At 50.9% G+C, this 25,484-nt stretch overlaps 4 protein-coding genes across 5 annotated transcripts; 1 reads left to right on the forward strand and 3 right to left on the reverse strand.

The window, feature by feature from the left end:
- Nucleotides 1-11,418: 11,418 nt before the first annotated feature.
- LOC9633143 (asparagine synthetase [glutamine-hydrolyzing] 2) lies at nucleotides 11,419-14,009 on the reverse strand. Its single transcript, XM_002967924.2, has 14 exons — nucleotides 13,892-14,009; nucleotides 13,695-13,833; nucleotides 13,539-13,631; nucleotides 13,336-13,477; nucleotides 13,178-13,273; nucleotides 13,027-13,121; nucleotides 12,803-12,964; nucleotides 12,671-12,751; nucleotides 12,398-12,619; nucleotides 12,211-12,345; nucleotides 12,082-12,159; nucleotides 11,939-12,025; nucleotides 11,776-11,883; nucleotides 11,419-11,719 (listed from the first exon to the last, which is right to left on the reverse strand). The coding sequence occupies exons 1-14, from the start codon at nucleotides 13,966-13,968 to the stop codon at nucleotides 11,489-11,491; spliced, it is 1,746 nt and encodes a 581-aa protein (XP_002967970.1). The 5' UTR covers nucleotides 13,969-14,009; the 3' UTR covers nucleotides 11,419-11,488.
- Nucleotides 14,010-14,124: 115 nt separating this feature from the next.
- Nucleotides 14,125-18,719, reverse strand: LOC9631058 (pentatricopeptide repeat-containing protein At3g18110, chloroplastic). Its single transcript, XM_002967925.2, has 4 exons — nucleotides 15,211-18,719; nucleotides 14,946-15,146; nucleotides 14,796-14,886; nucleotides 14,125-14,742 (listed from the first exon to the last, which is right to left on the reverse strand). Exons 1-4 carry the CDS (start codon nucleotides 18,711-18,713, stop codon nucleotides 14,137-14,139), a joined length of 4,401 nt encoding a protein of 1,466 aa, XP_002967971.2. The 5' UTR covers nucleotides 18,714-18,719; the 3' UTR covers nucleotides 14,125-14,136.
- An 11-nt stretch (nucleotides 18,720-18,730) lies between these two features.
- Nucleotides 18,731-22,980, reverse strand: LOC112345688 (titin-like). Of its 2 annotated transcripts, none has more exons than XM_024672971.1 (7): nucleotides 22,550-22,980; nucleotides 22,447-22,470; nucleotides 22,367-22,393; nucleotides 19,381-22,311; nucleotides 19,167-19,313; nucleotides 18,913-19,098; nucleotides 18,731-18,855 (listed from the first exon to the last, which is right to left on the reverse strand). In XM_024672971.1, exons 1-7 carry the CDS (start codon nucleotides 22,964-22,966, stop codon nucleotides 18,763-18,765), a joined length of 3,825 nt encoding a protein of 1,274 aa, XP_024528739.1. In that variant the 5' UTR covers nucleotides 22,967-22,980; the 3' UTR covers nucleotides 18,731-18,762. The 2 variants fall into 2 exon arrangements, with proteins under 2 accessions (XP_024528739.1, XP_024528738.1); XM_024672970.1 differs by having other exon boundaries at nucleotides 22,367-22,396.
- A 48-nt stretch (nucleotides 22,981-23,028) lies between these two features.
- LOC9631059 (probable enoyl-CoA hydratase 1, peroxisomal) lies at nucleotides 23,029-24,647 on the forward strand. Its single transcript, XM_002967662.2, has 4 exons — nucleotides 23,029-23,423; nucleotides 23,756-23,955; nucleotides 24,025-24,307; nucleotides 24,373-24,647. The coding sequence occupies exons 1-4, from the start codon at nucleotides 23,193-23,195 to the stop codon at nucleotides 24,472-24,474; spliced, it is 816 nt and encodes a 271-aa protein (XP_002967708.1). The 5' UTR covers nucleotides 23,029-23,192; the 3' UTR covers nucleotides 24,475-24,647.
- The last annotated feature ends 837 nt before the right edge of the window (nucleotides 24,648-25,484 follow it).

Genomic DNA, 25,484 nt, shown 5'->3' on the forward strand with positions numbered 1-25,484 from the left:
TTGACTTACTATATCGCAACACAAGCAACTTATCCCCCATAAGGGTATATCCAACTTCCTTATGCTATTAAGAAGTCTTGGGTAGTTACCTTCTACCCGTTTAACCAGTTATTTTGCACCTCTTGCTTAGTTGCCTCATAGTTGTCAAGTCCTACAACTCATTGCTTGGTGCTTTCACACCCCCATCATTATCTGGGTCACCACACTCCAACTGCATGCTCTACAGCTTAGGCTATGCCATTCCCATTTCCATTGGGATTCCTTTGGCAAGGGGTTCTCATGAACCCACCAACATAGCCTCAAGGTATCACACCTTGGCACATTTGGTGTCTCCACACCATCGGCTCCACGAGCCTACCTCTATGACATTTCCCTTTCGTGTCTAAGTCTTTGCCAAGACCAACACCGCTCTTTCTCATGCCAACCATCCGTTAGCACTGCCCCATAGAGGTCATACACAACTTTATGTCAAAGTTGTTTTCTTCTGGGAACACCTTTCCCATAACTTTAGCATGGCACATTTTGCCATCGATGAGATACCCTCTGTTCTCATCCTTGGATCCTATGATCCCCCCCCATCCTTTGTGGGGTACAACACACCTCAGTCCAAATGCTTCCATCAGTCCTTTTAGGACCATCCCTTGACTCTACTTGAGTCATCCAGCAGTTTTGGACTTGGTTAATCCACAGACCCGTAAAGTCCTACTTGTGAGGCACTAGCTCACTGGAATACACTTCTTGCATTCCTGTTCTACTCAAAAGGACTATTTTCACAAGTGTTACTCCGACACTTGATTTTGTTCTCTGGGGGCAACTTTTGCCCCTTAGGACTACTTGTCCATGTGATGAGAATACCACTCATCTCTAAGTACACCCCCCAACTCCTTGGGTTGTTCCAGCATTTATTAAAGGTAGCCCCGGCTACCATTTCAAGGACTTGAGTCCTCTTCCGTATTTGACCTTCCACGGTCATTACCTTTGGTCTCATATTCATGAGCACCAACCTCAACTATATGAGGATAATCTTGTGACTCCTTTATTGTTTTGGAGTCTCTATCTTTCCCGTGATCCCAACTTTAGTTGTTTACCACAACAACCTTAGATAATTTGCTGAGACAAATGCTCATCCGGATCACCTCCTCAACTCAATGAGGAAAACCTTGCACTGTTCCCAAGATCCCAAAGTCGTTCCATTATTGGCCCTTTTCTATCCACCACCTCGTCTACAAGTTCACACATGAACTGTAATGGAGAGCCATGTCTTCCCGACTTGCTACTCCTCAAGGATAGGCCCACTCCTCGGACCTTCCGATGCCAACACTAGTGGTGATATACTTGAGCACCAATAAAAGTCAGACTAAGGAACAGCTCCGATACCAAATTGTAAGCGACTAAATTTTCCATTCTACTTTAGTCACTTAACCACACCTCCGACCACTTGGAGGAGTCTCATTCACAACCTCCATAAGTCCAATCCAGGACTTGGGACTTGCTAGCCCCGAGAATGGCATCCATGCCACTCAACATTTGCACTTGGTCCAAGTGCTCCACGTGTCCGATCTCATGACCGACACTCAAAGGTACCACCGACATGCCAGCCCGTTATGCTAAGGCCATGCCCAATCACCTTTGCCACACTGGTAGTCCATTACCACTTGCATCACAGTCTTGGCTCTCCAAGACTAGGCAAACCATCCGTGAGTGGTCATCTGAGATCCACTCCTTAGCACCCTTAGGATGCCCACCGACAAGGGGAATAGCCTTCCCCAATATCCCTCTGTCAGTCCCCACTAAGTCCCTTTCTGCCACTGGCCATGTTTGCCAACACTGCCACTGGATCGAGACCCACAGGCCTGACCACCAAGTCCCACGGTCCTCTGGGACTTCCTCACCACACGACTGTGTCCTTTGTCACTACCCTAGAGGACTGCTCCTCTTCCTTTCCACAGTCTGGGCCTTTGGGGCAACATTTCGGAACACCGTGGCCTTATGCGAGCCACCTGGGTACTCTCCTCGCCTTCTGCCCTTGGGTGCTCTAGCCATGGGCTTAGAGCGGGTTCCGTTGAGCCACACCAGGTATCCAAGTAGGTAGTGCCACCCACACTTGGACTGGGAGCATCGGCCAGTCGATCTCCCGGGGGAACTAGAGCCGGCTCTTGAACACTTCACCAAGCTACCCCGCTTGTCGGTCCGTGTTCACTCTAGTCTTGGACTTCCCAGTGGGCAGCTCATCACCCAACACTGGGTCCGGCCTTCCTGGGCCAAACTGGCCTTTCCTGGCCAAACTGGCTCCACTGCAGTCCTCCCCCTACTATACTTTTGGAGCTCACCAAACCCCCCAGGGTCTGGGAGACGAACGCTTTGGGCTTTCACCCTCTCAGGCTCCGGACTCGGACTCGGACTCGGACTCGGACTCGGATTCGGATTCGGACTCAGACTCGGGCTCGGGCTCGGTCTCGGCCTCGGCTTCGGTCTCGGTCCCGGTCCCGGTCTTGGTCTCGGTCTCGGTCTCGGTCTCGGTCCCGGTCTCGGTCTCGACTTCGGACTCCATCTTGGACTCCATCTCGGACTCCATCTCGGACTCCATCTCGGGTCCATCTCGGGTCCATCTCGGACTCCATCTCGGGTCTATCTCGGACTCCATCTCGGACTCCATTTCGGGTCCATCTCGGACTCCATCTCGGACTCCATTTCAGGTCCATCTCGGGTCCATCTCGGACTCCATCTCAGACTCCATCTCGGGTCCATCTCGGACTCCATCTCGGACTCCATCTCGGACTCCATCTCGGGTCCATCTCGGGTCCATCTCAGACTCCATCTCGGACTCCATTTCGGGTCCATCTCGGGTCCATCTCGGACTCCACTTCGGACTCCAACTCGGGTCCACCTCGGACTCCACTTCGGACTCCATCTCGGACACTCCCACGTGTCATGTGTTGGTCCTTTTGGGTCCCTTTTTGGAGCCTCGCCTCTTGCTCGCTTCGTGCTCGTTCCTCGAGCACTTCGTTGGGAGTTCCACTCCCGCTCTTGACTTTTCAAGTCGGAGCTTTTGGTCCAAACGTGTTACGCTTGTTTGGCTCTCGCTTCAGCCACTACCACGTGGCACCCTTTCCGGCTCCACTTTGGGGCCTAGGGATTTTGTGTCTCACAATGGGACCAAGTCGAGGATCGAGTCCAAGACCGACTCTAGGACCGAGTTCGAGATAGAGTCTGGAATCGAGTCCGAGACCGACTCGGGGACCGAGTTCGAGTCCGAGTTCGAGACCGAGTTCGAGACGGAGTCCGAGATCCGAAATCGGGTCCGAGACCGAGTCCGAGGTCGAGTCCGAGGTCAGGTCTGAGATCGGGTCTGAGATCGAGTCCGAGACCGAATCCGAAGTCGGATCCGAAATCGGGTCCGAGATCGAGCCAGAGACTAAGTCCAAATACTAATACGGGTCAAGGGGTGAAAGCCCAAAGCGTGCGTCTCCCAGGGGGGGGGGGCTGCAGGGGGTTCCAAAAGTATAGTAGGGATAGTGAGGTCCAGGAACCAGTTTTGAAGGGACTCTCCAGTTGGGCTTCCAAACCGACTTGAGGTTGAGACTGGGACCGAGGGGCCTTGGGTGGGAGTGAGCATGGACTTGGCTGGTGCCGGAGGGGCCATCCAAGGAAGTGCTCAAGAGCAACTCCCACCCCCGAAAGGGAAACCGACTGCGGTGCTCCCGGCTCAGGTGGAGTGGTGCCCCACTTGAGTACCTTGTGGCTCATTGGTCCTCGCCCTTCCGGGGGCTTGGGCCTTCCCTTCGGGATGGAAGAGGGGGGGTAGAGGTACACATACCAGGCCGTTAGGCCACGGTGTTTCGCCCCGACGTCCCGAAGCAAGTGCTGCACCCAAGGCTTGGGATTTAGAGGGTCCCATGATCAAGTCTTGTGGTACCAAGGGGTGTTAGGAATCTGGAGGCTTGGTGTGCTTGGCTGCTTGTGCCTGCGGGGAGTGTAGCCGAACATTAAGTCCAGTCTAACCCGGGGAGGGGGATTGGGAGAGATTTGGGAATCCGTAGATGGATGGCTAACACTCCGTTGCTCGTGCAGTGAGTAGCTGAAACCAAGTAGGACCAAGTAGGAGATGGTACCATAGGCGAGAACCTTGGCGAGGGAACTTAGCACAAGCCAAGGCAGAGTTGGTCGGATGGACGAGGTAAGCTGGCAAATTGGAAAGGAAAAATTTGTGGCTTACAATTTGGTATCGGAGCCTCTTCCTCAGTTCTAGTGAAGGATAGAGGCGGATTGCTGGGAGATGGCAAAGGCAGGGCATAAGCGAACCCAAGCAGAGACAGAACCTCCGCCAGAGCTGGAGCCTCCAGTCGAACAAGAGGATATGGATGAGGAATCCTTGCATGAGGAGGACTCCAGTGAGGAAACTTCCAAACAGGAGTCCGGTGGCGAGGTTCGGTCGTCCAAGGCTTGATTGGACGTTCTAGAAGGACAATTGGCGCAGACTAATGCCCTGCTAGAGACTCTCGTGCGCAAGCTAAAGCGTGACGAGAAGCGGAAGAAAAAGCAAAAGACTGCGGATGCTGGCAGCGCAGAAGGTGCGGACCCATCGGCAGGGATTGAGGCAAAACCAGACAAAGTCGAACAGACCGAAGTGGAATCAGTCCCTCAAGCAGTTCCCAAGTACAAACCAAAGCCCCCACCGGTCTTCAAGGGAGTGAACGACTATAAGGTGGTGGAGGATTGGTTTTACGATATGGAGGACTACTTCCGAGCGTTGCGATTACCGAGCTCGGAGAAGGTCCCATGTGCGAAACCATACTTGGCAGATAATGCCAAGTCTTGGTGGAGAACTACAGAGGCCAACGAAGAACCGGTGGCCACTTGGGAAATGATGAAGGCGAGGATCCATGCAACTTACGTTCCTCCGAATGCTACTCTGCACCTAAGGGACGAGCTGAGTAGGCTGAAGCAGACCGGAACCATTCAGGAGTATGTGAATGGGTTTATGGCAAAGAGGATACTTGTCACGGACATGGGGGATATGGATGCGTTCCATGCCTTCATATCAGGTTTGCAAATCTGGGCTTGTGGCGAAGTAATGCGGTGGAACCCGACCAACTACAAGGAAGCGTTGGATGCGGCCATCAAGGTGCATTTCAACGATAACCTGCGAAAGGGGAACACGACGGGGTTGGGATCCACATTTAGCAAAGGGGCCAAACCAAGGGGAACATTTAGCAGAGGGAAATTCAAGAGGAGTTTCTCTAAGAATGAGTCCTCGGGGTTCCGGAAAGGCAAATCCGGTGGCCAGCGAGCGAGTATGTGGGGGAGTCAAGCGAAAAGAGACAAACCCATGGATAAGAAGGTCAAGTCGTATAGCAGCGTGGGAAACAACGTATGCTACAACTACGGTGAAGCGGGACACTTCTCGAGGGAATGTCCCTACCCGAAGAAGGCCAGAGCCAATATGGCCATCAAGTCGGGTGAAGTCCAAACAGAGGTATGTGATCCAGTCCCTAATTCAAAGTTACTCATTACAGGAGCAACTTTGGTAGAGAGTCGTTCGCGACATCTACTAACCCTCCGAGGGAAGCTTGGAGGTAGCTTTGTTAAAATCCTTATTGACACGGGTGCTTCGGATAATTTTGTGGCTGCAGACATAGTCCGGCAAGCCGGACTAACGGTGCAGCGGCTAGGCGAACCAAGGACTATAGAGTTTGTTCAAGGTAGCCAAAGCACCGATGAGGTACTTCGACAAGCGAGAGTTGAAGTGGGGACTTGGAAGGTGGACATGGATTTCACCGTGTTGGACATGGCGGGATTTGACGTGATCTTCGGAATGGACTGATTCAATCGATTCGTGGTAGCCCTGCATGGACAAGGTAGAAACCTTGTGGTACCAAGGAAGAATGCCCAAGGAAGAAGATCTAGGGTGGAGGCCCAAGATCTAAAGGTAGGGCAAAGCAAGGCCAAAGATTCTTGCTTAAACCTGGTGTCCACGAGAGGACAACTCACTAAAGGAACTAAGGCGGCCTTTTTGTGCTTACTCTCGGTGAAGAGTGACAAAAAGACAGGAATGGAAGAAGTACCTTTAGTGATCCAGCGGGTGTTGGACCAATTCCAGGATACCATGCCGCAGGAGTTACTGGCGGGGCTACCCCGAGCACGACCGATAGAACATAAGATTGAGCTGGTCGAGGGTGCTGAGGCAGTGGTTCGTCCCCCTTATCGTTTGAACGAAAAAGAACTCAAGGAGCTCAAGTGCCAACTAGAGGAGTTGGTGGACAAAGGGTATGTTAGGTTGAGCAAGTCGCCGTATGGGGCGCCGGTGTTATTTGTGAAAAAGAAAGATGGATCTATGCGCATGTGCATAGACTACCGCTTGCTCAACAAGTATACAAAGAAGAACAAGTACCCTTTGCCAAGGATTGAGGACCTGTTCGATAGGTTAGGAAAGGCAAAATACTTCTCGAGGATTGACCTAAGGTCAGGATACTACCAAATCAGGGTAGCCGAGGAAGATGTCGAGAAGACAACCTGTCGAACGAGGTATGGGAGCTTTGAGTTTCTGGTGATGCCCTTCAGGCTATGTAATGCGCCGGCAACGTTTTTCGGCGCTAATGAACCACATCTTTGTACCCTATCTGGATCACTTCGTGGTCGTCTATATCGACGACATCCTGATCTATAGCGAGACGCTAGAGGAGCATGCCGAACACTTGGCGAAGGTGTTTGAGAAACTAAGGGAACACAAGCTGTATGCTAAAGAGAGCAAATGTGACTTTGCTCAACAAGAGGTAAAGTTTCTCGGGCATGTGGTGGGCAAGGACGGGCTCAAGGTGGACCCGGAGAAGGTCCAAACGATCTAGGAATGGGAGCGACCATCCAATGTACACGAGTTGAGGGCATTCCTGAGGCTATGCAACTACTATCGAAAGTTTATCAGACACTATTCGAGAGTAGCCCTGCCCTTAACGGACCAAACAGGAAAAGGGAAGATGGTGTGGACAGCGGAATGCGAGGCGGCATTCGTCCACCTCAAAGGGAAGTTGAGGAAGGCTCCCGTATTGGCATTACCAGACTTTGGTAAGGACTTTGAGGTAGAAACAGATGCTTCGGACTTTGCGTTGGGCGCAGTTTTGAAGCAAGACAACCATCCGGTAGCGTTCTTCTCGAAGAAGCTGGACAAGGCTCAACGGAAGTGGCCTGCCCACGAGAAGGAATTGTTTGCGGTGGTCAAGGCGCTCAAGGAGTGGCGACACTACCTTGGGAGACACTTCAAGGTTTACACGGACAATGTGGCAATGAAACACTTCTTGTCACAGCCCGACCTAAGAGGGAAAAAAGGCCGGTGGGCCAATGCCTTGGCCGAGTTTGATTGCGAAATTCTGTACAAGCCTGGGAAGAGCAACATCGTGGCGGATGCACTAAGTCGAAAAGCGAGCTTGAGGTTGGCAATATCCAGCGCAACAGCAACCTTCTGGGACGATGTGCGGACAGCATATGAGAACGATGGTCTAGCACAGGAAGTGTTGCTGAGGAATCTAGAGGCGCGGGAAGCTCACTAGAGAGGTGAGCCGCCAACGAAAGAGAAAACGGGCTATGCGGAACGCAACGGACTCATTTATTACAAGCAAATGAGGGTGTATGTTCCAGAAGGGGAACTAAGGAAGGTGGCCTTAGAAGAGTGTCATGACGGACCTCTTGCGGGACACGGTGGAGTGCCCAAGACGATGGGCTTACTCAAAAGGAAGTACCATTGGCCAGATATGGCTAAGGACGTCCAAGACTATGTAAAGACATGTCCAACATGTCAGCAGGTAAAAGCCGTGACTAAGGCTAGTGGGGGCTTGTTGCAAAGCATCCCAATTCCAGATCGCCCGTGGAAATGTCTTACGATGGACTTCATCACGGGACTCCCCCTAAGCGAGGGGTTTGATGCGATATTCGTGGTGGTGGACCGATTTTCGAAAATGGCACACTTCATACCCACCACAACGGAGGTGGATGCGGAAGGTGTGGCAAAGCTGTTCTTCGAACAAGTGGTCCGAGTGCGGGGAAGACCGGAAGAGATCATCTCAGATCGAGATAAGATCTTCACCAGTAGGTTCTGGAGGACTCTCCTGGAACAGTATCGCACCAAGTTGAAATTCAGCACAGCCTATCACCCATAGACAGGTATGGGGTATTGAGTCAAGTTGTTGGCACTAACACTTCTTGACAGACGGATAAACGGAAAGGGTGAATAGGCAGCTGGAGGATTATTTGCGATGCTATGTCTCGGGAGACCAGACCGATTGGGTAAGTCATTTGGGACTTGCGGAAATGTGTTATAACAACTCACCACATTCGAGTATCGGGGTGAGTCCATGGGAAGTCATCAATGGGTGAGCTATTGAAGGTCCTGTGGAACTCGGCGTGGCCGAGTATCATGGAGAGTTGCCCGCAGTGGAGGCATTCACGGCGGAAAGACTCAGCATTTGGAATCTAGTGAGGGATTCCTTGGAACGGGCTCAACAAAGGCAAACCAAATACGCGAACCAGCAGCGTCGGGATGTAGAGTTCCAAGCTGGGGAGAAGGTGTGGCTGAACACCAAGAACCTCAGACTACCAAGTGGGATCAGCCGAAAGTTGACCCAAAGGTAAAGATGCATGTATTCCTGTAAATGAATTGATCTTGAGTTCCTTAAGCAGGTTCGCGGGGCCTTACGAGATTGAGGCACGAATCGGTAAAGTGGCTTACTGACTCCGACTTCCTCGAGAGATGGGGAAGATACACCCAGTGTTCCACGTGAACTTACTCAAGCCGTACTTTGAGGACCTGCTTCGCAAGGACCAAGTGAGACCTTTACCTGAGGTTATCCAAGGGGAAGAGGAATACGAAGTCGAGGCCATCCTCAATGCGCGCAAGAGCAAGCGACAAGGACGTGAGGTGAGAGAGTTCCATGTGAAGTGGAAAGGATTTCCACACTGCGAAGCAACATGGGAACAGGAGGAGAACCTAGCGAACACGCGAGATCTAGTGGAGGAATTTTTGCAAGGCAGAACTCTATGTACTTATGCAAAATTCAATTAAAAATATCAATTTGCAAAGTTGAGCAAGTGGCATATGTTGGGACCCGAAGGCACGCCAAAGGTAAGCTAATTAGCATGGGTTGGATAGGTCGACCAGGCGTAGGGCACTACGCCCGACTCCCCGCGAGGATGTCGAATCCATAGACGTATTCTATGGAGGTTGGGTTCGAGTCCCAACCCCCTAGTAAAGCAAGGCTGGGTTTAAGTCCCAACCCCATACTAGGGCGTGGTGAGGTGAGGAGTATAGGGACACCTATATTCCGTTGTCATGGGCTCTTGGCCGGGGAGGCTAACTTAGGCACACCGCTAAGTGGGGGGATGCCCCCGGAGACATGGTCAACAAGTCGTAGGATAAAACGAGATGTTCGATGTGGGCATCGAACTTCTTCTATGGGTGGTGGAGTTGTAAGGAACCGACTCCCCGAGATGTCGTAGGCTAAAGGATCCCCAAAAGCTTGACCGAAATGACAAAGAGTTCATCGGATGGGACCAAGTCGAGGATCGAGTCCAAGACCGACTCTAGGACCGAGTTCGAGATAGAGTCCGGAATCGAGTCTGAGACCAACTCGGGGACCGAGTTCGAGTCCAAGTTCGAGACCGAGTTCAAGACGGAGTCCGAGATCCGAAATCGGGTCCGAGACCGAGTCCGAGGTCGAGTCCGAGGTCAGGTCCAAGATCGGGTCCGAGATCGAGTCCGAGATCGAGTCCGAGACCGAATCCGAAGTCGGATCCGAAATCGGGTCCGAGATCGAGCCAGAGACTAAGTCCAAATACTAATACGGGTCAAGGGGTGAAAGCCCAAAGCGTGCGTCTCTCAGGGGGGGGGGGCTGCAGGGGGTTCCAAAAGTATAGTAGGGATAGTGAGGTCCAGGAACCAGTTTTGAAGGGACTCTCCAGTTGGGCTTCCAAACCGACTTGAGGTTGAGACTGGGACTGAGGGGCCTTGGGTGGGAGTGAGCATGGACTTGGCTGGTGCCGGAGGGGCCATCCAAGGAAGTGCTCAAGAGCAGCTCCCACCCCCGAAAGGGAAACCGACTGCGGTGCTCCCAGCTCAGGTGGAGTGGTGTCCCACTTGAGTACCTTGTGGCTCATTGGTCCTCGCCCTTCCGGGGGCTTGGGCCTTCCCTTCGGGATGGAAGAGGGGGGGTAGAGGTACCCATACCGGGCCGTTAGGCCACGGTGTTTCGCCCCGACGTCCCGAAGCAAGTGCTGCACCCAAGGCTTGGGATTTAGAGGGTCCCATGATCAAGTCTTGTGGTACCAAGGGGTGTTAGGAATCTGGAGGCTTGGTGTGCTTGGCTGCTTGTGCCTGCGGGGAGTGTAGCCGAACATTAAGTCCAGTCTAACCCGGGGAGGGGGATTGGGAGAGATTTGGGAATCCGTAGATGGATGGCTAACACTCCGTTGCTCGTGCAGTGAGTAGCTGAAACCAAGTAGGACCAAGTAGGAGCTGGTACCATAGGCGAGAACCTTGGCGAGGGAACTTAGCACAAGCCAAGGCAGAGTTGGTCGGATAGACAAGGTAAGCTGGCAAATTGGAAAGGAAAAATTTGTGGCTTACATTTGGTCTCTCAAGACATAGCATCGTAAATAATCCTCTAGTTGCCTATTCACCCTTTCTGTTTGTCCGTCTATCAAGAAGTGTTAGTGCATCAAACTTGACTTAATACCCAATACCTGTCTATGGGTGATAGGCTGTGTTGAATTTCAACTTGATGCGATACTGTTCTAGAAGAGTTCTCCAGAACCTACTAGTGAAGATCTTATCTCGATCTGAGATAATCTCTTCTGGCCTTCCCTGCACTCGAACCACTTGTTTGAAGAACAACTTCACCACACCTTCCGCATCCACTTCCATTGTGGTGGGTATAAAATGTGCCATTTTTGAAAATCGGTCCACCACCATGAATATTGCATCAAACCCCTCACTTAAGGGGAGTCTTGTGATAAAGTCCATTGTAAGACATTTTCATAGATGATCTGGAATTGGGATGCTTTGTAACAAGTCCCCCACTAGCTTTAGTCACGGCTTCGAGAAGAAGGCCACTAGATGGTTGTTTTATTTCAAAACTACACCCAACACAAAGTCCGAAGCATCCGTTTCTACCTTAAAATCCTTACCAAAGTCAGGTAACGCCAACACGAGAATCTTCCTCAACTTCCCTTTGAGGTGGATAAATACTGCCTCACATGCCGCTGTCTATATCATCTTCCTTTTACCTGTTTGGTCCATTAAGGGCAAAGTTACTTTCGAATAGTGTTTGATAAACTTGCGGTAGTACTTGTATAGCAGCAAATAGTTAGATTTAAACTAATCAGATGGCTATCAAAACACTAATATTAATATACAGACATTTATAACACTTATAGTTTAAGGTAATAAATAAGTTTACTAAAGTATTTGTCTTTGGAACAAATTTATAAAACAAGGAAACAGTCACGATGCCACCGCAACTCGAGGACAGAGTTGAAGCTGTTCCTTGCTAATTTCCTCCACCGTGCTGGTTTGAGGGTGTGCCTCTGATGACTCGTACGCGTCCGCGTGAACGCCAGTGGCAGCTCTTCCCGATGGATCCAGGTTTTTGGACCATGCCTCGTCCCAGGCTACTGCAGCCGCTGTGCTACATGCCACGCTCGGGCCGCCAGGAACACTCAGTCTCGCAGATTCCTGTGTATGTTTCATTGACATTAGTCGACCTGAGCGTGGTGTACTCATTCTCGTACCTGTGGAAAAACTCTCTCAAAGAGCATGCGATAGTAGTATGCTTCTTTTGTTTGTGGGGTGTTGTGAGGATAGACGAACTTAGCATTTGCCATCATACGATCGCTCACCTGCGTGGTTATATACACAATGGCACCCTGATAAAAACTCGATCCACACTGTTACCTGCTTTGTAGCAAAGGCTTTTAAAGAATCGATCCAGCCATACCCGACCCCGTCACTAAACTGCTCCTTCTGCCGATACAAAATGTGCTGCAAAAAAGTAAAAAGCCTTGATTAGCTTCATCAAACACGACCGCTCTGGCTACCTTCGGTAAATAAGGTTTTTCTTCATCATCAAACGCTCGTCTCATAATCCACTTTTCTATCCTTTCGCCAGGTCGAATCTAGAGAAACATGTAAGGAAACGATTGCACTCGTTACTAAAGGAAACAAACCATTTTCTCAGATGGATCAATACTCATTGCAATGTCAACGAACTCCTTGTCTAGAAATGGAACCCTTGCTTCCACACCCCATGCAGATGTCGCCTTGTTTGCTCTCAGACAGTCGTACAAATAGAGCGATTTTATCTGCAAGAAATAAGCTTTCAATGTGTAAGAAAGCGGTGCATGGCGTTCGTACCTTTCTGCAGGTTTCCCGGTGGAATTCTTCCTTGTTAGGAGCCTTGTGGAAGTAAAGGTAACCGCCAAAAATTTCGTCTGATCCTTCCCCAGACAGCACCATTTTGACACCAAGAGCTTTGATCTTCCGTGACATTAGAAACATCGGGGTGCTGGCCCTGATTGTTGTCACGTCGTACGTCTCAATGTGATAGATTACGTCACGAAGTGCATCTAGACCTTCCTGTCAAATTCCAACAAAACTAAATAAAAACTATATCGACAATGAAACTACCTGAATTGTAAAGTAAAACTCATGATGGATTGTTCCAAGGTAATCGGCAACTTCTTTTGCCGCCTTGAGATCTGGAGAACCCTGAGAAGCACGTAGTCTAGATTATTAAACAGTGAGAATTAACCTGCTTACTTTCAAGCCTACGCAGAAGGTGTGAAGCTGGGGTCCCCACTGTCTCCCAGCTTTCGTACTAGCTAGGTGCCTTGAAGCCACGGAGGCAACTAGAGACGAGTCAAGGCCCCCCGAGAGTAGCACCCCAAATGGAACATCTGTCATAAGCCTCTTGACAACTGCCTGGAAGAGCAAGCGCAAGAAAGCTCAAATCTGATTCAAAGGAATAATAATAATACACAAACCTTTTCGAATGCTTCACGAAGTGCCAAGGGATTGTAAGGCATGGACGGAATCGACTCAGAAAACCAAGGTGGATTATACCACCTTCGCAAGCCTCCTGTCCAAGAAGAAGTTCAGCTTAGTCAGCCAGAGACCTACGTAGCTGCGAATGACCTGCTTTGCTAGAGTATAAATGCCCAGGAGGGAAAGTTTCAAACCGTTCACAGTCATCCACAAGAGCTTTCATCTCTGACGCGAACCATACAGATCCTGCAAAGAAAACGAAGAAAATAAAACTGAGAAACCTTTTGGAACAAACCAGGGTGACATACCATCAGAACCCCAGCCAAAGTACAAAGGCGTGATTCCAATCGGGTCACGAGCAGCTATGAAGCTATTGTCTCGTGTGTCGAGGAGCACAAAGGAGAACATCCCATCTAGCTTCTGGACCATGTCTTCTCCAAAGTCCTCGTACTGAGAAACAATGAGGGAAAGAAAAATAGCTAAGACAGTAGAACTCTCTCAACGCTCTTACCAGATGCGCAATGACTTCGCAATCGCTCTGCGTGTTGTAATTGTGTTCCATTGACGCCTTGAGAGCTTCGTGGTTGTAAATCTCGCCGTTAACCTGCAAGAATGGAAAAGCATGATACACCCCGCGAGAAAATAAAAAGAAGAAAACGTGGAGTACCGCAACGACGATCGACTTGTCCTCACTGTAGAGCGGCTGATCCCCGGAAGCGGGGTCGACGATCGCCAGCCTCTCATGAGCAAGATAGAAATTCTGGTGATGATACAGGCCGCTCCAATCGGGGCCCCGGTGCCTCAACCTAGCAAAAACACCCTTCAATTCAGCACCTTAAACCCTGGATCGCTGCCGCGTGATACCTGCGAGAGAGATCCAGCACCTTGCTGCGCTGGAGATGCGCCTCATGGTAGCCGAGAATCGCGAGAATCCCACACATTCCTGCCGCTCCCCCTGACTAGGGTAAAAGAGCACATTAAATATTAGGGCTTGCTGTGTTTGAAAAAAAGTTTGGCACCCTCAAAACGGACCATTCTCAGTTTTCCACAAATGATCAAACTTTGTCACCAAGTTGGTTTTCAGTGATGCACAAATCTTGAGAGTATGATCAAACTCTTATATTATTAAGGCTTTTGCTATCATCAAACCTTTGTTTCTCTCTAGGTCTTGCAAGCTTTGGTGACTGCCTCATCTTCCCAGCTTTCCTCAGCCTCTTCTCTTCCTTCTTCTTCTCCACCTGACTGCTAGCTTTCGGGAGCTTCACCCTGAGCTGCTTGGCCAGCTTCTCAGCTCTCCCCCTCAAGTCGGCTTCCATGGCCGCTGTTCGTCCTTCCGGGGTGAGATGGACGAGCCTGGCGAACTTCTTGGGGAGTATGTCCCCCATTGTCTCGTCGATCTCTTGGATGGCCGGTGCCAGCCCGGCCCACACGAAAGCACCGTTGTAAACCTGGATGGCGTTTGTGTCGGGCAGAGTCTTCGTGTTCTTGAGCTCCAGGTCGAGGCAGTAAGGCGATTCCTTGAGCCACATGCACAGAGCGTGGCTCTTTGCGACCAGGACTCCGGCCCTCGTTTTCGATGGAAGAAACGGTGATCCCATCTGCCAAAGGTGAGTTTTGATTGTGTTGCTCACCGAGGCCTGGTTGTTGAGCTTGCTGCTTCCTATGTCTATCTGGATGGACTTTGGTGGAACTGGCGATCCTTGCAGTGAAGCGTCCTGAGAGCTAGTTCGTAAGTATGATATTGAGCGTAAACGAATGTACGTTGTACCTGCATTTGATCCAGCCAGAGTATCAAAGCGACCAGTGCGGCCCCTGGCGACAGTCTACGAAAGTCCGCTCCCCAGTTCCTGTCTTTCACCCTGGGAGTCAAAAACACGAGCAAACGTGTCAGCTATTTGCTCCAAAGGTTGTCAGGTACCTGGCTAAAACTTGGGTGTAAATGTTGCTTTCAATCGCCACTGCAAACACCAAAGCTGCTGTTGCGCACTGCCGGAATGCCCAGAGCAAGTCCATAAGCACGTTTACAACCCCTTGGCATGCTTCGGGGCCAGACTCTTGCAACTGATCGAATATGTCTTGCATGTCCTGCACCACTTTGGGAGTGCATTCGGTCATAAGCCTGAAAACGAAAAGAAAACAACGAACACTTAGTAAGAATCGCATCGCCAAGGAAAAAAACTTACCTCAAAGGGAGCGAGAAACCAGCTTCGGACAAAGCTTTCAGAAGCATCAACGCATGACTTGACCTTTCGCAGACCGACGCAGCCCCGACGAAGCAAGTTATTGTAACATGAGTGGGCCGAACACAAGCGTCGGTCATCTTTCTCAGCCATATCACCGCAGACAAATAATCCTTGTTGTTCAAGTGGGAGTTGATGATGCTCGTATAGTGGATGGCGTCCGGGCTCATTCCAATCTCTGGTAGCGTTTCGAGAACCTCTTCAGCCTTTCCAGTAGCACCACCTTTCCCGTAAGAATCCATGAGCATGTGAATCGTCGTCAGGCTCGGTTCAAAGCCATCGGCTTTCATCTGCTCTATGACCTCCTCTATCTTCCTGTGCTCCCCAGCTTTCCGGTACACGTTGATCATCACATTGTATGCTGTAGCATCAGGCTTGCACCCGGTTTCCGCAATGCTCTTGAAAACAAGCTCAGCATCCTCATATGCCTGGAGACGTCCGTAAGCCGAGATGAGTGTCGTGTACGTCGAGATGTTTGGAGCATTGCCTGTCTTGATCATTTCCCTGAGAAGAGCTTGAGCCTCTTGCACCATCTGGTTGCGGCTGTAGAGCATGATAAGCGTGTTAAAAGTGGTAGCATCCGGCGAGCAGCCTATTTCTTGCATCCCTTTGAAGACCAAGGCCGCTTTTCTGTAGCTTCCGAGCTTGCTGTATAAGCTGATCATATGGTTGTAGATATCCATGTCGAGCTCCAATCCTGCCTTCTTGATGTCCTTGACAAGCTCTTCAGCATCGATCTCAACCGTTTCTCTGGAGTATAAAGCAAGCAAGGCCTTGAACACCTGGATGCTGGGAGAAAATCCGGCCTCTCTCATCTGCCGGTACATGCTCCTAGCTTCTTCCAGATTTCCATTCCTGCTAAAAGCATGAAAAATCACCACAAACGTTCTTGAGTTAGGAGTTATCCCCATCTCAGGCAAGCGCTGATAGAACTCACTTAGCTCTTTCGCTTTCCCAGCTCTTCCAAAGGCTTCGAGCACGTAGTTTGCACAGGCAGCGTTGGGCTGTAGACCGGCGGCCACCATATTGTCCAGTGCTCTCGTAGCTCGCTCAAAGTTTCCGGTCTCGGCATAAGCTGAGAGCAACGCGCTGTAGGCGGATGTGTTTCCAGCAAAACCATGCCGCTGCAAATCTCTGAAAACGATCTCGGCATTCTGCCACAGCTTCAACTTTCCATAAGATGCGATAATCGCAACGTGCATGGCTGAGTCCTTAACTTCAAAGGCGTGGAGGCAATCGATCAGAAGCTCGTGCGCAACGAAAGCAAACCCCTTGCGACAGTAGCACATCACAGCAGTTTGAAGAACTTCAGCGTCCATTTCCAATCCCTCTGTTGTCATATCCAGAAACCGAGCAAGAGCTTCGTCTTGCATGCCAGCTCGATCATAGGAAGCGACCAACACCTTGAGAAAGTCGGAAACCTGTGCCTGGCCGTAAGTCTGAGAAGTTCTCATCTCTTCCTCCGCTTCACTGAACCTTCCCGCTTTTGCCAGCATCAGCGCCAGTCTCTTGTACAGGTGAGCAGCAACACTAGGCTCGATGCTCGACACCGCGTGAACCAAATCTCGCGCGTCACTGAGCTTCCCGGATGCCTCAAAGGCACCGAGAACGTCGTTGAGTGTTTCCACCTTCACTGCCACCCCTTGCGCAAAGGAGATCTTCAACACAACCGCGGCTTCCGCATAGAATCCACCTTTAGCAAGCGTGGAAGAAAGCGCGGCCAAGCTAGCACTGGACTGCACCATCTCCTTGCTAAGGTTCTCGATCTCCGCCAGAGAACTTTTCTGATAGAAGACCCGAACCATGATAGCGTAGACACTGAGCTCCGGCTTCAAGCCCGAGCCAACCATAGCCTTGTATAGAATTATGCACTTCTCTGGCATTTCAGCTTTGAAGAAGACGTCCAGCATCACCGAGTAAGCCAAGAGGTCGGGACGAACTCCAGCACGAAGCATGCAGCTGTAAGTGTGTTCCGCATCACTAAACATATCCGCCTTTGCATACGCACAAATCATGGCGCTGAAAGCTTGCAGAGTTGGCCTGACTTGCGACTTGAGCATGTCTTCGAACATAGCCGCTGCCTCGTTCACAAACCCAGCCTTGCCAAGCGTATCGATCAAAACCGTGAAAGTCACCGAATCCGGGCAGCGTCCTTCCTCCTTCATCTGGACGTAAAGCTCCTCGGCCTTCCTGTGCATCCCCGCCTTCCCATACATGTGTATCATCGTGTTGTACGTTATCTCGTCCGAGGAGCAGCGGGCGTCTCTCATCATCCCTCGGATCCTCTCCACCTCCTCAATCCTCCCGTCCCTGGCGAAAGCATGGAGCACCGAGTTGTAAGTCACGGCATCCGGAGTAAAGCCCTGCTCTTGCATGATCCTAAAGATGGAGCTCGCAGCCTCGACTCTCCCAGCTCGACCATAGACCGAGATCATCGCGTTGTACGTCCAAATATCCGGATCACACCCCTGCCGCTGCATCTCCTCGAAGATCAAAATGGCGTCGCTCAGCCTGTTGTTGAGGCTGCAAGCGCTGATCAAAGTGTTGTACGTGATGGTATCCGGCCTGAGACCAGCAGCGTAGACGTCCTGGAGGAGCGAGGAGGCCAGACCCTCTTGCATGCCACCCCGAGTTCTCGCCTTGATCACGATGTTAAAGGTGACGAGATCCGGCCGGCATCCTCTATCTTGCATCCGGCAGAGAAGCTGCTGGACGCTGTTCCAATCTCCATGCCTCGCGTAGACGCTCATGAGCGAGTTGTAAACTTGGACACAATTGCCAATGCTCGACTCCGCTCGGTCGAAGAGCTCTTGCGCTAGGCCGGGCTGATTCGCTCTCCCCAGCACCGATAGCATCACCGCCAGCATCCTTGGATTGGGAGCGTACCAGCGAGCAACGTTGAGGCACTCGTAGAGCTCCAGCGCGCGCTGCCAGCTCGTGTTTGCCACTCGCTTCACAACATAGCACAAATCCGTGGGGGCGAGCTGCTCCTTCCAGCCATCCACCGTCTCGCGCACGAATTCGTGCTCGTCCAGCCGGCAAATCGCGTCCGACAGCCGCTGGACGCGCTGCCGCCAGTCCTTGGCGCGCTTGAGCGCGAGCTTGGACATCTTGCGCGGCTTGACGGGCTCTAGCACAGCCATGAGCGGCGGCTGGAGGTACTCACCGCGGTACTGCCGCCACATCTTCTTCGGCTTCTGGGGATCCAGAACGACGTACATCGGCTCCCTCTCCCCGGCGGCATTCTCTTGCTGGGAATGCGAATGCGATGGCGATTCCTCGCTCTCCTCGGCGGTGCCTCTTCCCGTCCTTCTCGAGGTGTAATCGCTGTGCTGCGGCCATCGGATCGACGGCATTGCTCGCGGATACACGAATCGTGGAGTTGGAGCTGGAGAATCGATCGGGAAGGCCGGCGACGACGCGGAAATCTGGAGCGCCATCACCATGGCTTCCAAGAGCCCTAGAACAAAACCTCTTACATTGAAAATTCTGGGTTTAAGAAGCCCCACTCTCGTGGAGTTGTCTAGCGTCGGCCACGAGCCTCTTCAAGAGCTTGGTTTTGTTTCCATGGCTCCAATCGGGATTGTTCTGCCAAGAAAAATTTCGTGAGCGATCTATCCAAGTAGAGAAGAAGATCTAGCTTACTTGAAGAGTGACCATCGCTCTCTTGGCAAACGCCGCTAGCTCGGGACTGGCAAACGGTGGGAGCCCTTTCACGATCTTATGGAGCTCCTCGTTCTTCTTCTTCCCGGATTTCTGCTGAGGGCCCGTGTAAGTTTCGATCAGAGACTCGAGTTGCGGGGCACGCTCTTTCACGTCTTGCACGGCTTCCTGCAAAGTTTTTTTGGAGCTCATTAGAGCCAAAGAATCTGAGAGAAGAACGACGATTTTGCTCTTACCTCCCATGCTTTTTCGTCAATGCCATCCTGCGAAACGAGCTTTCGTTTGGCTCTGTCCAGTGATTCCTCCAACGTTGGCAAAGGTTTGTCATCAATATCTGGATTTGTTCCAAACTCCTCCATTGCAGCCTCCGGATCAACATCCAGCTGCAATTCGCGGGAACCAAAAACGTCAAGAACGGGGAAAGAACAGAAAAACACAATAGTAACGTACCATGAAATGCCTGTGCAAAGTTCCCTTGATCGCTTCCTCCACCTTCGTAAGAGCGTCCCCTTTCGCCATATACTCTTGCGGCGCTACGTACTCGATGGCTCCATCCAAATCTATCACACCTTGAGGCACCACTTGTTTGCCTCTACTACTTTTCTTGACTCCGCCACCCGGTCTTATTTCGGTTGTTCGTTTGCTGGTAACGTCCCCCAGTGAAAACTGATCGCTGAATCTCTTCTTCCTCCTCTCCAGATAAGCGGACATCTGAGACTTCCCCAAGCCACCTTCCAGAATAGCCATGGCTCTCGCCGCTGCTTCTTCCCTCTTAAGTTTCGATCGCTTCACTTCAGCAGCAACAGTAGTGGGATCGATGACTTTCCCCCTGCCTTTGCCTCGTCTCGATTCGAAAGGCAGAGCAGGCAAACTTTCATCCTGTTCACCTTGCTGACTCTCCAAAGCTTCTTCCTCCTGAAGTAGCTCATCTGTTGGCGTGTGTAGGCCAATAAGACTTGCAACTGGATCCATGAGTGGGACGCCTTTGCCTCGACCAGGAGAAATGAATTTCCGGATAGAAGGCAGTCGATCCACTTCGGTATCAGATGCCTCGCTCTCGGAAAGAGTCTCTGTCTCAGCAGCTTTAACGGTTTCTTTCACTGCCTTCGGTGAGCCCGGCTTCTTCAGATCAAGACGCAACGGAGGTGGCTTGGGAAGGTCCGAAGATTTTTCTTCCACTACTTTGCCTCTTCCAAGTCCATGCAATACAGTTGGAGGTTCGGGCGTCGGAGCTTCTGCAACTTTTTCTTTCTTCAATTTTACTTCCAGCTTCAACGGCGCAGCTTTTGAAACACCAGGTCTGCTTCCTTCCGTTTCTGCTGGTTCATCTTGTACTTTCACAGCTCCAGGTGTGGTTTCTTCCTTCATTCTTACGGGAACAACCGAAGGCTTTTTCAACTTAAGCTCCAGTTTAGCACGTCCAGGTTCGTCTTTGGTTTCAGGCGCAGCCTCGAGTTTTGCAGAAGCCGGCTCTTCCGTCACTGTTGGAGGTTTCCTCAGCTTCAGGTCTAACTTTGGAGGTTCTTCCTTCTTTTCTGCAGGTTTCTTCAGCTGAAGATCCAACTTTGGAGGAGGCTCCGTCACAGTTGAAGGTTTCTTTGGCGTGAGATTCAGCTTTGGAGTAGACTCTTCAGCCACCGCTGCAGGTGTCTTCGGCTTAACTTCAGTCTTCTCAGGCTTTGGCACTGACGCTGCCACATCTTTACTCTTAGCCGCCACTGCAACCTTCGCCTCAACTTGCGATTTGATATCGGTCTTTGCTCGTGCAGGTTTTGGAGACACCGTGTCCACAACCGCTGCTTTCTTCGTCTCTACAGGCTTTGGTGGTGGTGGCGGTGGTTTCAACGCCTCAATTTTCACGGCTGGAACTTCAGGTGGCAGTTTCTTGGCGGCCGATGGCGCTTCTGGAACATGCGTCGAAGGTGGTTGGCCAATTGGCCTTTGCACCACTCCTGGTCTCAAAGGGAGTCCTGAAGGATATATCGGAACTGGTTGCGGTGGCGCTTGGAACTGAGCGTGTCCAGCCGGTCTAACTTGAGGAACACCTGCTGTAAACTGCGCTGGACTGTGGACGCTCATTGGTACTTGTTGATACGGCACCTGCGAAAACTGCTGGGGAGGTTGCCCTTGAACCTGCGTTTGAGGCCGCACTGCACTCGCCGCAGCTTTACCTTCCATAAGAGTTGCTCTATCACCTGCAGCTTTGAGTAACTCTGGTGACTGCTGCAGAAACTCAAGCGCCTTTGGCTGAAGCTCGAGTTTTGGTCGGGGAGCTTGGCCGACAGTTTGTGGCGCAGCTTGTCCAGTTGATGTCGGAACTTGCGGCGCTGGAGTGGCAACTTGTGTAGCAGGATATTGCTGTGGTCTTGCAATAGCGACATTTTGTGGAGGTGGCGGCGGTGGGACTGCTGCTGGTGCATAAGGTGGAGGGGGATACTGATAGCCCGGAGGATAAGCCGGTTGATATCCAGGATAGCCCGGTGGATATCCTGGATACGTTTGGTATCCCGGATAAGCTTGCTGGTAGTATCCCGGATACCCCTGATATGCTTGTTGATATCCTGGATGATATACCGAAGGCTGACTTTGAGGATGATATCCGACTGGAGCCTGAGGAACCGGCTGCATATTGACATATGGATTCGGTGGATAGTAAGCCGACGTTTGAGGCCATTGCTGTGTTGGCGGTGCCGCAGGCTGCTGTGGATTTAATGTGGCTGGAGCTTGTTGAGGCTGCTGGTATTGAGGAGCCTGGCCAATCTGATGCTGCATCCCAGGTGTCTGAAGAGGTGTTCCGTGACCGACACCATGCGATGGTACTGCGGGTGGTCTTGTCACTGGCTGCGCCGGGACTGCTGAGACTGTTGTTGCTGGTTGCCGAGCAGCGATTGGTGTTTCTGTTGCTGCTGTCATCAGTGCTCGCATCTCACTGTAAACCATATCCATGGCTGAGTAGTTTCCCAGTTGATTGTAGGCGTCCATCACAACTCTACAAGCCTGCATGGACACCGGCAGATGGCCGGCTTTCATCCCTCTGTAAGCCATGCCCACCTCCTGGTAAAATCCCCGGTTGTACCACGAACTTATCAACGCTGCAAGAGTTTCTGAAGCCTGAGCTTTCTCCTGTACGCTCGGCTCTGGTTTCTGCTGCCCCCCCGTCCTGATCTCCCGCATCTCCGCGTAAATGTTATCCATCTTCTGGGAGTTTCCCAGCTGGATGTTGGCGTTCAGAAGCGTTTGGCACGTCTGCATGGTCGTAGGAATGTGAGCAACTTGCATTGCTGCATGCACGTAGTCGATCTCGTAGTAGAGTCCTCGGCTGACGCAGGATTGGATCAACGCACCAAAAGCTTCCGAAGCCTCAAGACGGCTTGTAGGTTTCTGCGCAAGAAAATTATCAACATCAAAATTCAGGCTCTTAGGTGAAAGCAATTACCTTGGACGGGGGATACGCGGGCGTCTCCTGCTGAAAAACAAGAAATGAGCCAAGTTTCTCGTGCAAACTAACGGGCATACCTCCGAAGAAGGATCCGCAGGTGCCTGCTCAAGAAAAAGAAGAGAAAAACGCACAGAAAAGAAGTTATAACGGTAGTTCTTACACTACAAATGGAATTCTTACCTGCGAAGGAGGTGGAGATTGGCCGCTCGTCACAACACCAATGATGCTGCTGACTGGTGCTGGAATCGCGGCCTTCGCGGCCTTCGCTGCCGTAGCTTTGGCCTGTGGAATTGCCGCAGCTGGACTGGATGTAGCCACATTTGCTTGTAGTGCTTGCCCTGTGGCATTTCTAGCAGCTGCGATCGGGGATTCACCCCTGCCTCGCCCGGAGCTCGACACAGGAGCTGTAGCTGGAGCTGCGATTCCACTGCCGTGACCTACACCGGGAGACGACGGCGCGGATTTTGGTGCCGGGGCTGCCGGTAGCGGCGATTGCTTGGACGGTGGAGCCGCGGCGGCTCTTCCTCTTCCTCGCCCGGGACTAGTGCAGTAGCAGCGTACCTTGAGAAGAACGCGCCGATCCAATGCGCCTCGCATTCTTCCTTCCTACATCGAGAGCTAAAACCCTAATAATTCTTGGGGGCATATTCCTTCTTCTAGTTCCCTGGTTCGATTCCAGTGAGCACCAGGCCACAAGAGCAGCCATTTGGCTGCTTTGGCGGTGCGTCATTTCCATTCAGCGAATGAGTGAGAGGGAGCCGCAAAGAAGGAGAAGAAATAGCTGGATCTTAGGGTAAGCAGGTAGCATTCTAGTCTCGAACCAATGGATCGGCCGATCGATCAACGCCAGCAGAAGCAGGGCAGTGAGGCCCTAATTCTCGTGGAGAAAAGAAGCGGGATCGCCACGATCACGCTCAATCGGCCCAAGGCGCTCAACGCCCTCACCAAGCCGATGCTGACGATCCTGGCCGGGATCTTCAGGCAGCTGGATAGCGATCCAGAGGTCAAAGTGATTATAATCACGGGGTCCGGGAGGGCATTCTGCTCTGGGGTGGTATGTTTCATTCATCGTTTGCTAGCTTGAGAGATTTTTCTTAGCTTAACTCTTGATAATTTCCTTAGAATTCTTGGTGTCTGAGATTTTCTATTCGAAAGGATCTCTTTGTTTCCTTTTCTTTTCTTTTTGTTTGCGTGTGGTTTCCTGAAAAAAACGCATTTGGTCTTTTGTGTTTTTTCTCTTGATGGACTGAAAGAAAGCATAGAAACGAATACCAAACGTCTTTTTTTCATTGTTTTTATATTTGGAGGGATGGCTTTAGAGATTTTGTAGTCCTTCTTTGCTCTTCTACACTTAGAGAGAATTCTAACGAAAGCTACTTGATACAGGATTTAACAGCTGCACAGGAAGTTTTTAAAGGTGATGTCAAAGACAAGTCAGCTGATCCCGTTGCACAGATGGAGCGATGCAAGAAACCGATAATTGGCGCCATCAATGGGCTGGCTATAACTGCAGGCTTTGAGCTATCACTTGCATGTGATATGCTCTTTGCGAGCAGCAATGCAAAATTTATCGACACACACAGCAAGTGAGTGTTAACTCAATTGCTTCTTCTTTTTTTTTTTTTTTTTTTTGATAATTCGTGTATTGATTTCAGGTTTGGAATCTTTCCGTCTTGGGGGCTCTCGCAAAAGCTGGCCCGTCTAATTGGTGTCAACCGAGCCCGTGAGGTGTCACTCACGGCTTTGCCATTGGAGGCCTCAACCGCCGAGCGTTGGGGGCTTGTCAACCGGGTGGTTTCTCCATCTGAGCTTATGGAGACGGCGCGAGCTGTGGCAGAAGCGATTGCCAGGAATGATGAGAAGATGGTGCTCCTTTACAAGGCGATGATAAATGACGGGGTCAACGTCGCTCTCGGCAATGCGCTTGAGCTTGAAAAGGTTCGCTCATCTTTTAAAGTTCGAAAGTTTTTGTCGAGCCAAATCCAATTGTTCTTAACTTTCAGGAGAGAGCTCATGACTACTACTCCAAAATGAAGCCAGATCACTTCCAGGCCATGCAGAAATACATCACAGGCCGATCATCGTCGAGGCAATCGAAGCTCTAGAAATCGAACGTACATTTGATCTTGCTGAGATCTTTTATAAGGGAAGGAAATGCAATGGAGTTATCACTCACAGTATGTCTCTTTGACACTGCTTGTGAGGACCATCCCACATGTGAGTGATAACCCAAAGCCTGCAGTTATAGCCAATCTGTTGATAGCACCAATTATCAGTTTCTCCATCTGTGCAACAGTTAGCTGGTTTGTCTTTTGACATCAGTTTCTTTATGTGAGTGCCTTTGAAAACTTCTTGCACAGCCTATATGGAATCATTCTATCTTTTGGCACAAAAGCTGGCCAGGAGGCCTAGACCATCGAGCACTCGGGCTCGTCAACTGGGTGATTTCTCCGTCTGAGCTTATGGAGCTGTGGTGGAAGTGATTGCCAAGAACGACAGTAGAATGGTGCTCCTCTACAAGGCGATGATCAACAACGGGATCAACCTCACTCGAGCTCGAGCTCGAAAAGGTTCGCGTGGCTTTTCTAGGTCCAAAATTTGAGGATTCTAAGCCATGCAGAAATACATCACGAATCGAAGCTCTAGAAATTGAAGGAATCATGCGTACATTTGATCTTCCATTAAGCCAAACCTCACTTGCCTGGCTGCTATGGCATTTCCATTCAGCGAATGACCGCAAAGAAGGAGCTTAGGGTAAGAAGGTAGCATTCTAAATGATCAACGCCAGTAGCAGCAGGGGAGTGACGCCTTAATTCACGATCGGCCAAAGGCGCTCAACGCCCTCACCAAGCCGAGCTGACGAGCTGGTTGGGATATCAACTGAAAGGGCATTTTGCTCTGGGGTGGTATGTTTCATTCATCGTTTGCTAGCTAACATCAAAAAACATGAAACCAAGACCAAAGTCTTCTCTCATGGTTTTGTGTTCCTCTCCTTGTGTTTTGCTTTTCGTATAGATTTCAGGTTTTTAATCTTTCCATCTTGCGGGCTCTCACAATAGCTGGCCAGTGGGTGTCAACAGAACTCGCGATCACTCACGGCCTTGCCACTGGAGGC

This window comes from Selaginella moellendorffii, unplaced genomic scaffold (assembly GCF_000143415.4).
Source record: "Selaginella moellendorffii unplaced genomic scaffold, v1.0 SELMOscaffold_9, whole genome shotgun sequence".
NCBI classification, from domain to species: Eukaryota; Viridiplantae; Streptophyta; class Lycopodiopsida; order Selaginellales; family Selaginellaceae; genus Selaginella; species Selaginella moellendorffii.

Coding starts and splice junctions, on each gene's coding strand:
- LOC9633143 (XM_002967924.2), bottom strand. CDS start 13,968: ATGTGTGGGATTCTCGCGATTCTCGGCTACCATGAGGCGCATCTCCAG. Junction 13,632..13,694: donor ACAAGTCGATCGTCGTTGCG/GTACTCCACGTT, acceptor CCATTCTTGCAG/GTTAACGGCGAGATTTACAA. Junction 13,122..13,177: donor TTTATACTCTAGCAAAGCAG/GTCATTCGCAGC, acceptor CTTCTTGGACAG/GAGGCTTGCGAAGGTGGTAT.
- LOC9631058 (XM_002967925.2), bottom strand. CDS start 18,713: ATGGTGATGGCGCTCCAGATTTCCGCGTCGTCGCCGGCCTTCCCGATC. Junction 14,887..14,945: donor TACACCCAAGTTTTAGCCAG/GTACCTGACAAC, acceptor TTTGACTCCCAG/GGTGAAAGACAGGAACTGGG. Junction 14,743..14,795: donor TCTGGCTGGATCAAATGCAG/GTACAACGTACA, acceptor ACTAGCTCTCAG/GACGCTTCACTGCAAGGATC.
- LOC112345688 (XM_024672970.1), bottom strand. CDS start 22,966: ATGCGAGGCGCATTGGATCGGCGCGTTCTTCTCAAGGTACGCTGCTAC. Junction 22,312..22,366: donor CCGCGTATCCCCCGTCCAAG/GTAATTGCTTTC, acceptor TTTCTTGCGCAG/AAACCTACAAGCCGTCTTGA. Junction 19,314..19,380: donor CTTTGCACAGGCATTTCATG/GTACGTTACTAT, acceptor CGCGAATTGCAG/CTGGATGTTGATCCGGAGGC.
- LOC9631059 (XM_002967662.2), top strand. CDS start 23,193: ATGGATCGGCCGATCGATCAACGCCAGCAGAAGCAGGGCAGTGAGGCC. Junction 23,424..23,755: donor GGGCATTCTGCTCTGGGGTG/GTATGTTTCATT, acceptor TACTTGATACAG/GATTTAACAGCTGCACAGGA. Junction 24,308..24,372: donor ATGCGCTTGAGCTTGAAAAG/GTTCGCTCATCT, acceptor CTTAACTTTCAG/GAGAGAGCTCATGACTACTA.